The 12,557-nt window shown below is 48.8% G+C and overlaps 1 protein-coding gene across 5 annotated transcripts in view; it reads right to left on the reverse strand.

Annotated features, from left to right (window-relative positions):
• The window catches only part of exoc3l2b (exocyst complex component 3-like 2b), a 50,178-nt gene that overhangs the window by 20,266 nt on the left and 17,355 nt on the right, over window positions 1–12,557 (reverse strand). For all 5 annotated transcript variants that reach the window (XM_052044235.1, XM_052044237.1, XM_052044236.1 and 2 more), the window contains exons 2-4: window positions 11,191–11,843; window positions 4,292–4,919; window positions 1,918–2,032 (exon numbers count right to left, since the gene is read on the reverse strand). In XM_052044235.1, the coding sequence (XP_051900195.1) occupies window positions 1,918–2,032; window positions 4,292–4,919; window positions 11,191–11,821 (1,374 nt within the window). In that variant the 5' untranslated portion in view covers window positions 11,822–11,843. The remainder of the gene's footprint in view (window positions 1–1,917; window positions 2,033–4,291; window positions 4,920–11,190; window positions 11,844–12,557) is intronic.

The following is a 12,557-nucleotide window of genomic DNA, read 5'->3' on the forward strand; positions in this document are numbered from 1 at the left end:
ATCGTTGTGTAACATATTAAATAAAAGTGAGTAGTGCTATTAGTAGGAGTAACATCCAACAGCCCAGAAAATCTGCTGATCTTGCACTGCCGAAGTCCTGAGAGTGCTGGATTATTGGAGTTTTACTGTACAAGGTGATGACAGGTTTCGATGGGGTTAAAAGAAGGCACGGTAGTGTAGTGGTTAGTGTAACGCTATTACAGCGCCAGCGACCCGGGTTCAATTCCAGCCGCTGTCTATAAGGAGTTTGTACGTTCTCCCCATGTCTGCATGGGTTTCCTCTGGGTGCCCTGGTTTCCTTCCACATTCCAAAGACGTAAGGGTTAGGAAGTTGTGGGCGTGCTATGTTGGCGCTGGAAGCGTGGCGACACTTGCGGGCTGCTCCCCAGAACACTCAACGCAAAAGATGCTTTTCACTGTGTGTTTCGATGTACATGTGACTAATAAAGATATCTCATCTTATCTTAATGGTGGATGTCAGAAGGCCAGAACTGGAAGAGAATTGAGATCTTGGAGGGGGTTATAGGGATAGATGTCAACTGCATGCTGGCAAGCAGCACGGTGGTTCAGCGAGCAGAGCCTCTGCCTCACAGCTTCAGCGACCAAGGTTCAATCCTGACCTTGGGTTCTCTGTGTGTGTGTGGAGTTTGCCTGTTCTCTGAGTACAGGCCCAGAGACATCAAACACTCCTCGTACATTAAACCTTTCGTTATGGAGATCTGTGGGTTTCCCCTGGGGTGCTCCGGTTTCCTCCCACATCCCAAAGGCATGCAGGTCGGTAAATGGGATTGGCGTAATGGGCTTCACAGTTGAGATGGATGAGTTGGGCTGAAGGGCCTTGTTTCTGTACACTACAGCTCTACAATCCTTGTATTTGTATACGTAGCCTACGTGAATGGCAATGGTGCTATCGGTTTTTAAAAAAAGTTCACACTACTGAATGCAAAGACCATGAATGTAAAAGTTTTGCACTGTTTCGTCTTTTGTATATTACAAATCGACAAAATGCTCTCCAGTTACTTGCCAAGTCTACTCCAAAGGCACCTCCCAATCTCGAGCTCCCCATCCCATCGAGTACAAGGGGAACGAGTACAGGCGGACACCACCACCTGTTGGTTCCCCTCCCAAGTCCTAAACTGCGGCAAATTGTCCCTAGTGTAGCTGGGGTGAGAATTTGGGGAGAATATGTTATGAGGAAAATTAATGGGAGCATGGGATTATTTTGAGAGTTGGAATAGTCTCAACGGGCCGAATGCACTCCTATATCATAAGGTATAAGAAATTCTGGGAAGTTTGGCACAAGAGCAGGGAATAGCTCTAGTAAGACCATAAGATATAGGAGCAGAATTAGGCCACTCTGTCCATCAAGCCTGCAGCACCACTCAATCATGGCTGATTGCTTTTCAACCCCATTCTCCCACCTTCTCTCCGTAACCCTTAACCCCCTTACCAATCAAGAACCCATCGATCTCTGCCTTAAATACACCCAATGACGGACTCCACAGCCCTCTGTGGCAACAAATTCCACAGATTCACCACCCTCTGGCTGAAGAAATTCCTCCTCATCTCAGTTCTGAAGGGACGTCCCTTTATTCTGAGGCTATGCCCTTGGATCCTAGAGCCTTCTACTAATGGAAACATCCTCTCCACATCCACTCTATCCAGGCCTTTCAGTATTCAGTATGGTTCAATGAGATCCCCCCTCATCTTTCTGAACTCCATCGAGTACAGGCCCAGAGCCATCAAACGCGCCTCATATGTTAACCCTTTAATTCCCAGGATCATTCTCTCCAGGGCCAGCACATCTTTCCTTAGATATGGGGCCCAAAATTGCTCACAATATTCTAAATGCGGTCCGGCCAACACCTTATAAAGCCTCAGCAGTACATTCTTGCTTTTATAAATTCCCGATCCTACCTTCACCATGGAAACGCAGCTATCTTCCAGCCTCCGAACTGTGTCCCCGGGTAACAGTGGTCCCAGATGTTGTTTACTGATGTGGGCAATGAGTTCTGCATGGCCCAACACTTCCCTAAAAGCAAAGAACGCCCATACATGTCAGATGTGGCCCATGAGTGACCACCTCACCTTGGACTGAGGAGGCCGGAGAATTGAATCCTCCTTCCCGAGAGACAACTGCACAGAATCCAAGCTCCCAGCGGTGAGGTGATGGAGCGCAGCTTTGTCTGAAGTTCTGTGCGTCAAAGAGGACACCAGCCTTCTGAATCAGCTTGATAACCCAATCATTGAAATTGAGCATCTCCCAATGTCATGCCAATCTGTGGGATCCTGCTGTGTAAAATTCGCTGCCATGTTTCTCACATTACAACAGTGACAAAGTTTCTTTTGCCAGATGAACCCCTTACCCCCTGCAGGAACAGAATCATTGGACATTCCAAAGATACTGGAGGCAGTGAGAGTGTCTCATCCACATACTGGAATGGTGGGCTATCTGATCACATGCTGACCTCCCACTGCACTCACATTTTCCATCTTACCTCAATGCATGGAGGTCAAACCTTGCAGGGGTCAAACTTTGTTTTAAACCTGTTCATTTCTTGCCCTTCCCTCATCGCCATTGAGATCTCTAGTTATCTTATATCTCAAAACAGCACAGGAAGAGGCCATTCACCCCATCAAATCTAGGTGCAGGGAGATACGAGGGGGACGAGGGCACCTTGTCTCCTTGCAGCTTAGTGGTGAGGTTTGATTCTCTCACTGTGTTTCTCATATCATATGTTGTCTCATGACATAAAAGGTGGCCATTCAACACATCAAGTCTATGCTGGCTCTCAGAGCAATCCCACTCCCCCAGTTATATCTCTGTAACCCATTCTCTCTCACAAGCCCATCAACAGGTGGTGTTTAATCCGGTCAAGTGTGAGGTGTTGCATGTTGGGAGATCAAATGTAAAGGGTAAGAATACAGTTAATGGCAGAACCCTTCACAGTGTTGATGTACAGAGGGAGCTTGGGGTTCAAGTCAATAGCTCTCTGAAAGTGGCCACACAAGTTGATGGGAGGGTAAAGAAAGCATATGGCATACTTGACTTTATTAGTGGAGGCTTTAAGTTCAAGAGTCAGGAACGATGCAGCTTTATAAAACTCTGGTTAGGCCGCAAAACTCTGGAATACTGCATTCGATTCCAGTCACCCTGTTACAGCAAGGACGTGGAGACTTTGGAGAGGGTGCAGAAGAGGTTCACCAGGATGATTCCTGGATTATAGGGTATGTACTATAAGGAGAGGTTGGACAAACTTGGGTTGTTTCCTCTGGAGCGGTGGAGGCTGAGGGGAGACCCGACAGAAGTTTATAAAATTATGAGAGGTGTAGATAGAGTGGACAGCCAGTACCTTTATCCCAGGGTCGAAATGTCAAATAGTAGAGGGCATGCATATAAGGTGGAGGGGGTAAGTTCAAAGGAGATGTGTGGGGCAAGCTTTTTGTTTTACACAGAGAGTGGCGGGTGCTTGGAATGCACTGCCGGGAGTGGTGATGGAGGCAGATACAATAGAGGCTCTTGGATAGGCACATGAATACGCAGAGAATGGAGGGATATGGGCATTGTGCAGGCAGAAGTGATCAGTTTAGTGAGGTGTCATTAGCTTAATTAGTTCAGTACAACATCGTGCTGTACTTTTCCATGTTCTATGTTCCAACTCCCTCTCGATTCCCCTAGCACCAACCCACACACCAGGGACAATTTACAGTGACCAACTAACCCACCAGCCCACTTGTCTTTGGGATGTGGGAGGAAACTTGGTACCCGGGGGAAACCCACGAGGTCATAGGGAGAGCGTGCAAACTCCACACGCAGACCAGGATCGAACCCGGGTCTCTGGAGCTGTGAGGCAGCAGCACTAACTGCATGCCATGGTAAACTGCCAGCCGCTCTTTAACACAGAGACACTGCAGATGCTGGAATCTGGAGCAACAAGTGATCTGCTGGAGGAACTCAGCGGGTTGAGCAGCATCTGTGTGGGGGGAGAGGAACTGTCGACGTTTCAGGTCGAAACCCTGGATCAACCCTGCAACACCCTACAGTGCAGTCGGTGAGCAAGGCTCCCCAAGAGATGCATTACCATGGAACCCATTCTAGATACCATGGTTACAACACCCTACACCCTACAGTGCAGAGTTGGTGAGCAAGGCTCCCCAAGAGATGCACTACTGTGGAACCCATTCTAGATACCATGGTTACAGTTGACCTGGTCCCCCCACCCCCCAGTGACGGCAGCCTGCCCTTGCTGAGGCAGTCGTCTGCCAATGGTCTCCCACAGAGAGGGCTTACCTAAAATAAAGGCAGTGACACCATTCGAGGAAGATGTAGAGCTCTTGTATATCCAGATCCCTCTGCACCATCTCGGACAGGCAGGATGACACTCCCTCATGGTAGCTCCTCACATAGACATTGAAAGCCTCGTATTCCTTCGGATAACCCGGAATAACGTTCTTTCTGATCGAAATCAGGTCGGTCACGGTCTGCTCTTTGAGGCTCCTCAAGCGCTGGGCGATTGGGGCATTCTCCGTCTCCTGGCTCCGCGACAACCTCTCGCGCACCGAGGCCTTCACCGCCTCCCTCCACTTCCTCCTCAGCTCCCTGGGCCTTCTTCCCTGCGAACCTCCTTCCCGGGCCTTGTCAGCCTTCTCTTCCTGCTCGATAGTGCGCACCATTTGGCCCAGGTGTGGGGCGCCCTGGGGGTCGGTCAGCGACTGGCTGACGATCCTGCTCAGCTCGCTCTCCAGTGCCTCGTAGAGCAGGGCCACATCCTTGGCCTTCCTCCCGCTGTCCTTGCTGGCGCCGGGGTCGCCCTCCGGAGTTTGCCGCCTTACCCGCTCGCACTCTTCCTCCAGCTCGATGATTTGCCTGTCTGCTACCGCCAGTTCCCGCTTCTGGATTAACTGGAGAATCTCAAGGACTGAGAGAAAGAACACACAATGGGAGAAGAGAAGAGTGTTAACAGTCCGGCCATTTGGAATCCCCCACTCCAAAATTTTGTCATCCGTTGATAAGAGTTCTTTATTAGTCACATGTACATCGAAACACACAGCGAAATGCATCTTTTGCGTCGAGTGTTCTGGGGGCAGCCCGCAAGTGTCGCCACGCTTCCGGCGCCAACATAGCGCGCCCACAACTTCCTAACCCGTATGTCTTTGGAATGTGGGAGGAAACCGGAGCACCCGGAGGAAACCCACGCAGACACACGGGGAGGATGTACAGACTCCTTACAGACAGCGGCGGGAATTGAACCTGGGTCGCTGGTGCTGTAGTAGTGTTATGCCAACCACTGCACTACTGTGCCTGGCATCCCCGGCATTAACTGTCCATCTCCAGGACCGGTGTCTCCCTGGCCCCAGCTCAGAGGGGAGCAGCACAAGGACGAAAGAATTAGGAGCAGGAGTTGACCACTTGGTCCCTTGAGTCCGCTCCCTCATCCATTAGGAGGATGGATGATCTTCCACTTTTCCCACAACTATCCCCATACTCCGATTCCCTTCATCTCCAGAAACTTATTGTTTTGAAAGAACTCAAATGCTAGCAAGGAATTCCAAAGGTTCACCACCCTCTGCCTGAAGAAGTTTCTCCTCATCTCCGACCTTGATGGTCTGAGACTGTGACCCCTGGTCTGATACTCTTCAGTCAGGGAAATCACCCTCCCTGTATCCAGCTTGTCAAATCCTGTAAGAATTAGAACATTGAACAGCACAGGAACAGCTCCTTCGGCCCTTCATGTCTGTGTTGACCATGATGTCAATCTCATAAATTGGCCTGCATATGGTCTATATCCCTCCATTTCCTGCCTGTTCATGTATCTGTCTAAATGCCTCTTAAATGCTATCATATCTGCTTTCACCACCTCCCCTGGCAGTGTGTTCCAGCCACCCACCACTGTCCGTGTAAAAAATTTGCCTTGCATATCTCCTTTAAACTTTCCCCCTCTCACTTTAAAGCCCGGTAGTATTTGGAATTTTTATCCAGGGAAAAAGACTATCTACCCTATCTATGCCTCACATGATTTTGTAAGTTTCTATGAGATCTCCTCTCAATCTTCCAAACTCCACAGTATACAGGCCTTATCTGCTCAATCTCACTTTACGTGACAATCCTGCCATCCCTGGGACCAGTTGGGTGAATCTGAACTGTCCCACCACCCAGGACATCTACAAGAGGTGATGTCTCAGGAAGGCGACATCCATCATTAAGGACCCTCACCACCTGGGCCATGCCCTCTTCTCGATGCAGCCATCAGGCAGGAGGTACAGGAGCCTGAAGACCCACACCTCAAGGTTCAACAACAGCTTCTTCCCCACTGCTGTCAGGTTCTTGGAACCCACTAGAAAGACCTTAACGTTACTTCAGACTATTTGTTTTCTCTCTCTCAACCTTGCACGAATGTCATAATGTGTTTATTTTACACGTGTAAGTTATGTATAATTTATGTTAAGTTTATGTTAGCAAATGTCTGTCCTTATCTTGTAACGTACTGTGCTGTTGCTACAAAAAGCTAATGTTCATAGCATTTAGACCCTGTGGATGTATGCCTTTGACATCAACAAACTTAACTAGACTTGAACGTGAACTACATTCCCTTCATGGCAAGTGCATCCCACCTTTAAGGCAAGGAGGCCAAAACTGCCCACAATATTCTAGGTGCGATCTCACAGGGGCCTATATGATATGATGAACACAGAACACTACAGCACAGTACAATCCCTTTGGCCCACGATGTTGTACCGACATTTTATCCTGCTCTAAGATCTATCCAACCCTACCCTCCCACATAGCCCCCTATTTTTCTATCATTCATGTGTCTATCTAAGAGTCTCTTAAATGTCCCTAACGTATCTGCCCCCACAACCTCTGCCGGCAGTGCGTTCCATGCACCCACCACTCTCTGTGTAAAAAAACTTACCCCTGACATCCCCCTTATACCTTCCTCCAAGCACCTTAAAATTATGTCTCCTCATGTTAGCCATTGTCGCCCTGGGAAAAAGTCTCTGATGATGATATGATATGATACGATATCTTTATTAGTCACGTGTATATTGAAACACACAGTGAAATGCATCTTTTGCGTAGAGTGTTCTGGGGGCAGTGTGCAAGTGTCGCTACGCTTCCGGCACCAACATAGCATGCCCACAATCTCCTAACCCGTACGTCTTTGGAATGTGGGAGGAAACCGGACCACCCAGAGGAAACCCACGCAGACATGGAGAGAACGTACAAACTCCTTACAGACAGCGGCGGGAATTGAACCCGGGTCGCTGGTGCTGTAATAGCATTACACTAACCGCTACACTACCGTGCCTGCCAAAATAATTACAGTAAATCATCTTTACCCCTATAAAACAAATTCTCTCACGATGTGGGTGTGGCAGAGTGCCTCCCATCTTCACTGACCCGGGTTCGATCCTGACCTCTGGTGCTGTCTGTTTGTGGAGTTCGCATGTTCTTCCCTCCCGTGAATGTGTGGGTTTCCCCCAGGGTGGATTGGTAATGGTAATTGGTTAATTATTCTCACATGTACTGAGATATAGTGAAAAGCTTTAGTTTGCGTGCCATCCGTAAGTGGATCATGGTCGTAATAAGAGAAACATAATGCGGAATATAGTGTTACAGTTGCAGAGAAAGTGCAGTGCAGGTAGACAAATAAAGCCTGCCTTTATTTGGGAGATCAAGGGTTCTATGAGAGGTACGTTCAAGTCTTATAACAGTAGGATAGATGCTGTCCTTGAGTCTGGTGGTACAGTTTCCTCCCACATCCCAAAGACGTGCGGGTTGGTGGGTTAATTGGCCGCTGTAAATTGCCCCCAGTGTGTAGGTGAGGGGTAGAATCTGTGGGGAGTTGATGGGATAGTGGGGAGAGTAAAATGGGATTGGTGTTAATGGGTGGTGGATGGTTGGCACAGACTCGGTGGGCCAAAGGGCCTGTTTCCGTGCTGCTTGACTCTCTGACTACGAGCTCCCGGCCGCTCTTTCTGCGTGAGGTAAGTGGATCGTTCCGCTCGCAAGCCACTTATGTCTGACTGCCAGCGCTCATTGTTCTTCCCTGCTCTTTCACAGGCCTGCACGTTCTCCCAAGTACTGAACAACCCTCGTAAATCAAGAGGTCAGCGGCCAGGCACAATGCTGTTTGTAAAGTGTTGCAATAGGAAGCGGTAGGCTAATTGCTGTTTTAATGATTTGAATCATTCCACCACCGGCGGCCTGGCCTTCAGCTGCCTGGGCCCTGAGCTATGGAACCTCTCAGACTCTCTCTCTCTCTCTCTCTCTCTTCCTTCTTAATAATTATATCTTTGACCAAGTCTTCCATCTTCTCTCTTTATATATTCGTCTTTGTAGGTCAGTAACATTCCTGTTAATTGCACAGAGTAGATTCACTATATCTATGCAATACATAAATGCAACCCCAATGTAGAGCTTTGACCTGAAACATCTGTTTCTCTCTCCACAAACACTGGCCATTCTGCTGAGTATTTCCAGCACTTTGCTTCTATCTCAGATTTCCAGCATCTGTTTTTTTCTTTGCTTTTCTATGAATGCAACCTACTGCTTTTGTTAACATTTCATCTTGCAGATATCTGGCAGAAATCTTGCACTGCCATTTTCTTCAACAGCAAGAAACTTCCTCCCCTTTGCACGCCTTTAGTTCCTTATCTGAAATTGCCAACACAAGGTCAAAGAATCATATGACACAGAAATAGGCTCCTTGGCCAACTGCCTCTGAGCTGATAAGGGAAAGTAAGATTTCTTTATCAGTCACATGTACAATCGTCAAGTACCCATTTATACTAATCCTGCACTAATCCCATTTTATTCTCCCCACATTCCCATCAGCTCCCACCACTCACCTACACATTTAGGGCAACTTAAAGCAGCCAATTAACCCACCCTCCTGCACGTCTTTGGGATGCGGGAGGAAACCGGAGCACCTGGGGGAAACCCACGCAGACACGGGGAGAACGTGCAAACTCCACACTGACAGCACCGGAGGTCAGGATCGAACCTGGGTCACTGGAACTGTGAGACAGCAGCCTTAGCAGCTACACTACTGTGCTGCAATGTTGGCCTGGTATTGTGTCATGTGACTTCTATTTACAGCACCACCCCCTCCATTGGTCATCCAACATCCAATGCCATTGGCACTCTGATTTTCCTCCACCAATCAAAAAGCAAACAGACTCTTCCATTCAAGGTTGTCCCTTGCTCACCAACCAATATCTTTCTAACCACAAATTTACTCAAATATTTTCTTAGAAATGTCTTAAATGTTATAGGAAAGATGTTATTAAACGAGAAAAAGATTTACCAGGATGTTGCCTGGACCTGGGGGCCTGAGTTACAAGGAGAGGTTGCATAGACTAGGGCTTTATTCCCTGGAATGTAGGAGATTGAGGGGTGACCTGATACAGGGGCATAGACAGGGTGAAAGCACATAGTCTTTTTCCCAGGGAGGGGGTGCTAAAAAACAAGAGGGCATAGGTTTAAGATTAGAGGCGAGAGATTTAAAAGGGACATCTGGGGCAACTTCTTCATGCAAAGGGTGGTGCGTTTTTGGAATGAGCTGCCAGAAATAGTGGTTGAGGCGGGCACATTAGTAACAGTTAAAAGCCATCTAGATAAGTCCATGGATAGGAGAGGTTTAGAGGGCTATGGGCCAAACGCGGGCAGATGGGACCAGCTCACTGGGCAACACAGTCGGCATGGACGGGTTGGGCCGAAGGGCCTGCTTCCATGCTATGACTTTTGTTTTCTCCAGGGTTCGCTTAGATCCAAGAAATTACTCCTTAATCCCTGGACTCTCCTGGGCAACGCTGTGGAGTTGGCAAGTTCCCGATCCGCTCAACGGACAGCAATAAACTGAGAGAAAGTTTGGGTGGCACATGGACATGGCAAGTAGAGCTACTACCTCACAGCTCCAATGAACCAGCTTCGATCCTGACCTCTAGTGCTGTCCTGTAGTGTTAGGAGACTCAACAGGGGGACATTCAGGAGATTCTGTGGCCGTGAACAAGTCTCCAGGATGGTGTGTTGCCTCCTGGTGCCAGGGTCAAGTAAGTCTCCGAGATGTTGAAGAACATTCTCAAGGGGAGGGTGAGCAGCCAGAGGTTGTTGTACACATTGGTACTAACGACATGGGTGGAAAAAGGGATGAGGTCCTGCAGAGTGGACATAGTGAGTTATGCAGGACCTCAAGGGTGGTAGTTATTCCCAGTGCCATGTGCTAGTGAGGATAGGAAATAAGAGCACAGGGAAGGTGAATGTGTGGCTGAGGAACGGGTGCAGGAGGAAAGGGTTTGGGTTCTTGGAACATGGGGATCTCTTCTTGGGCAGCAGTGACCTATCGATGGACACTGGTTTCAGTCATCCCATTACAGTCTGCCTCTATCCATGTGGGACATCCAGTAAATTACTCCTTAATCCCAGGAGAGTCCAGGGATTAAGGAGTAATTTCTTGGAGCTAAACAAACCCTGGAGAAAAAATCATAGAGTCACACAGCACGGAAACAGGCCCAACTCGTCCATGCCGACTGTGTTGCCCAGTGAGCTAGTCCCATCTGATCGCGTTTGGTCCAAAGCCCTCCAAACCTCTCCTATCCATGTATTTATCGAGATGGCTTTTAAATGTTGCTAATACGTGTATATGTACACGTGTGTATTTACATTTGAGTGTGCATGGGTATGTGCATATGTGCTTGGGCGTTTGTCTGTGTGTGTACATGCATGTTTGTGTATGGAACATAGAACATAGAGCAGTACAGAACAACAACAGGCCCTTCGGCCCACGATGCTGTGCCGTATTAATTAAGCTAATGGCACCTAATGACACTAATCCCTTCTGCCTGCACGTGGTCCATATCCCTCCATTCTCCGCATATTCATGTGTCTCTCTAAGACCCTCTTAAATGCCTCCATCGTATCTGCCTCCATGACCGCCCCTGGCACCCTATTCCAAACACCCACCACTCTCTGCATAAAAAACCTGCCCTGCACATCTCCTTTGAACTTTCCCCCTCTGACCTTAAATTTAGGTGTATCTATATGTGTGTATGTGTGTGTGTGGGTGTGCACAAGACAGTGCATATGTGTGTGTGTGTGCGCGTGTGGGGGTGTGTGTGGGTGTGTGTGTGTGGGGGTGTGTGTGCACGAGACAGTGCACGTGTATGTGTGTACGCGTGTGCCCCTACCTGAGAGAGGTTCGTTTGCTTTGACAGTCTCCTCGGCTGCTTTCTCTGCCTCAGCTCCCGACTTCTCCGGCACAGCTTCCCCCTTCCCCTTGCTTCGGTTCAGGAAGGAGAGCCGCTTCCTGCACTCTGGATTGGCCAGCGCCTCCTTCTCCGGCCTGCCAGCAGGTGACGTCGGCTCCTCCTCCAACCACGGGCCCTTCCTCTTCTCGGGACTCTTCTGGGCCGGGTCCTGCTCTGTCGGAGACCAGAGCTTGAAGAGAGACTTCTTCTCTCTGCCCTTCTCCTCCGTCGGAGACTTCACCTTCTTCCTTTCCTTCACCAACATCCTCCGCAGGGTCGACGTCAGCGACTCCTGCTTCTCATCGCTTTTCTTTGGCGTGAGCTCATTGCCCGAGACCAGGATCCCGTTGGGACTTTCTGCCTGCTCCCCTTCTTCCTCCTCCTCATCGAAGGGATTCTTCTGCTCCAAGTCTTCTGCAAAGGGATTCAACTCGTTGCTCAGGTCTTCCTCGAAAGGATTGCTTCCACCACTCATCCTGCTGCCCAGTATTATCTCCTTCTGCAGCTTCACCGTCCCCCCATTTAGCTTTGTGGGGCTCAGCCGGGTCAAGTTACTTTTCAGAACTGGCATCAGAGCTCAAAGGTGGCACCTCCTGCATGTAGAAAGAGAGACGCATTAATTACATCTGCCCAAAGATAAGATCTTTATTAGTCACATGTACTTTGAAACACACAGTGAAATGCATCTTTTGAGTAGAGTGTTCTGGGGGCAGCCCGCAAGTGTCGTCACGCTTCCAGCGCCAACAGAGCACGCCCACAACTTCCTAACCCGTACGTCTTTGCAATGTGGAAGGAAACCGGAGCACCCGGAGGAAACCTGCGCAGACATGGGGAGAACGTACAAACTCCTTACAGACAGCGATGGGAATTGAACCCGGGTCGCTGGTGCTGTAATAGCGTTACGCTAACCGCTACACTACCGTGCCTGACCCCGGCCAACACTGTAACACAGGTTCAATCCTGACCTTGGGACATGCCCTCTTCTTGTTACTACCATTGGGGAGGAGGTACAGGAGCCTGAAGACCCACACTCAACGATTCAGGAACAGCTTCTTCCCCTCCGCCATCAGATTTCTGAACGGTCCATGAACCCATGAACACTACCTCGTTATTCCTCTTTTGCACTATTTATTTATTTTGTAAATTATAGTGATTCTTATGTCTTGCACTGTACTGCTGCCACAAAACAACAAGGTTCACGACATATGTCAGTGATAATAAATCCGATTCTGATTCTGTCTGTGTGGAGTTTGCATGTTCTCCCTGTGACCCTTTCCTACCCAAAGACCCCATCCAACACAGCCATG

Source organism: Pristis pectinata, chromosome 35, assembly GCF_009764475.1.
Source record: "Pristis pectinata isolate sPriPec2 chromosome 35, sPriPec2.1.pri, whole genome shotgun sequence".
NCBI lineage: Eukaryota > Metazoa > Chordata > Chondrichthyes > Rhinopristiformes > Pristidae > Pristis > Pristis pectinata.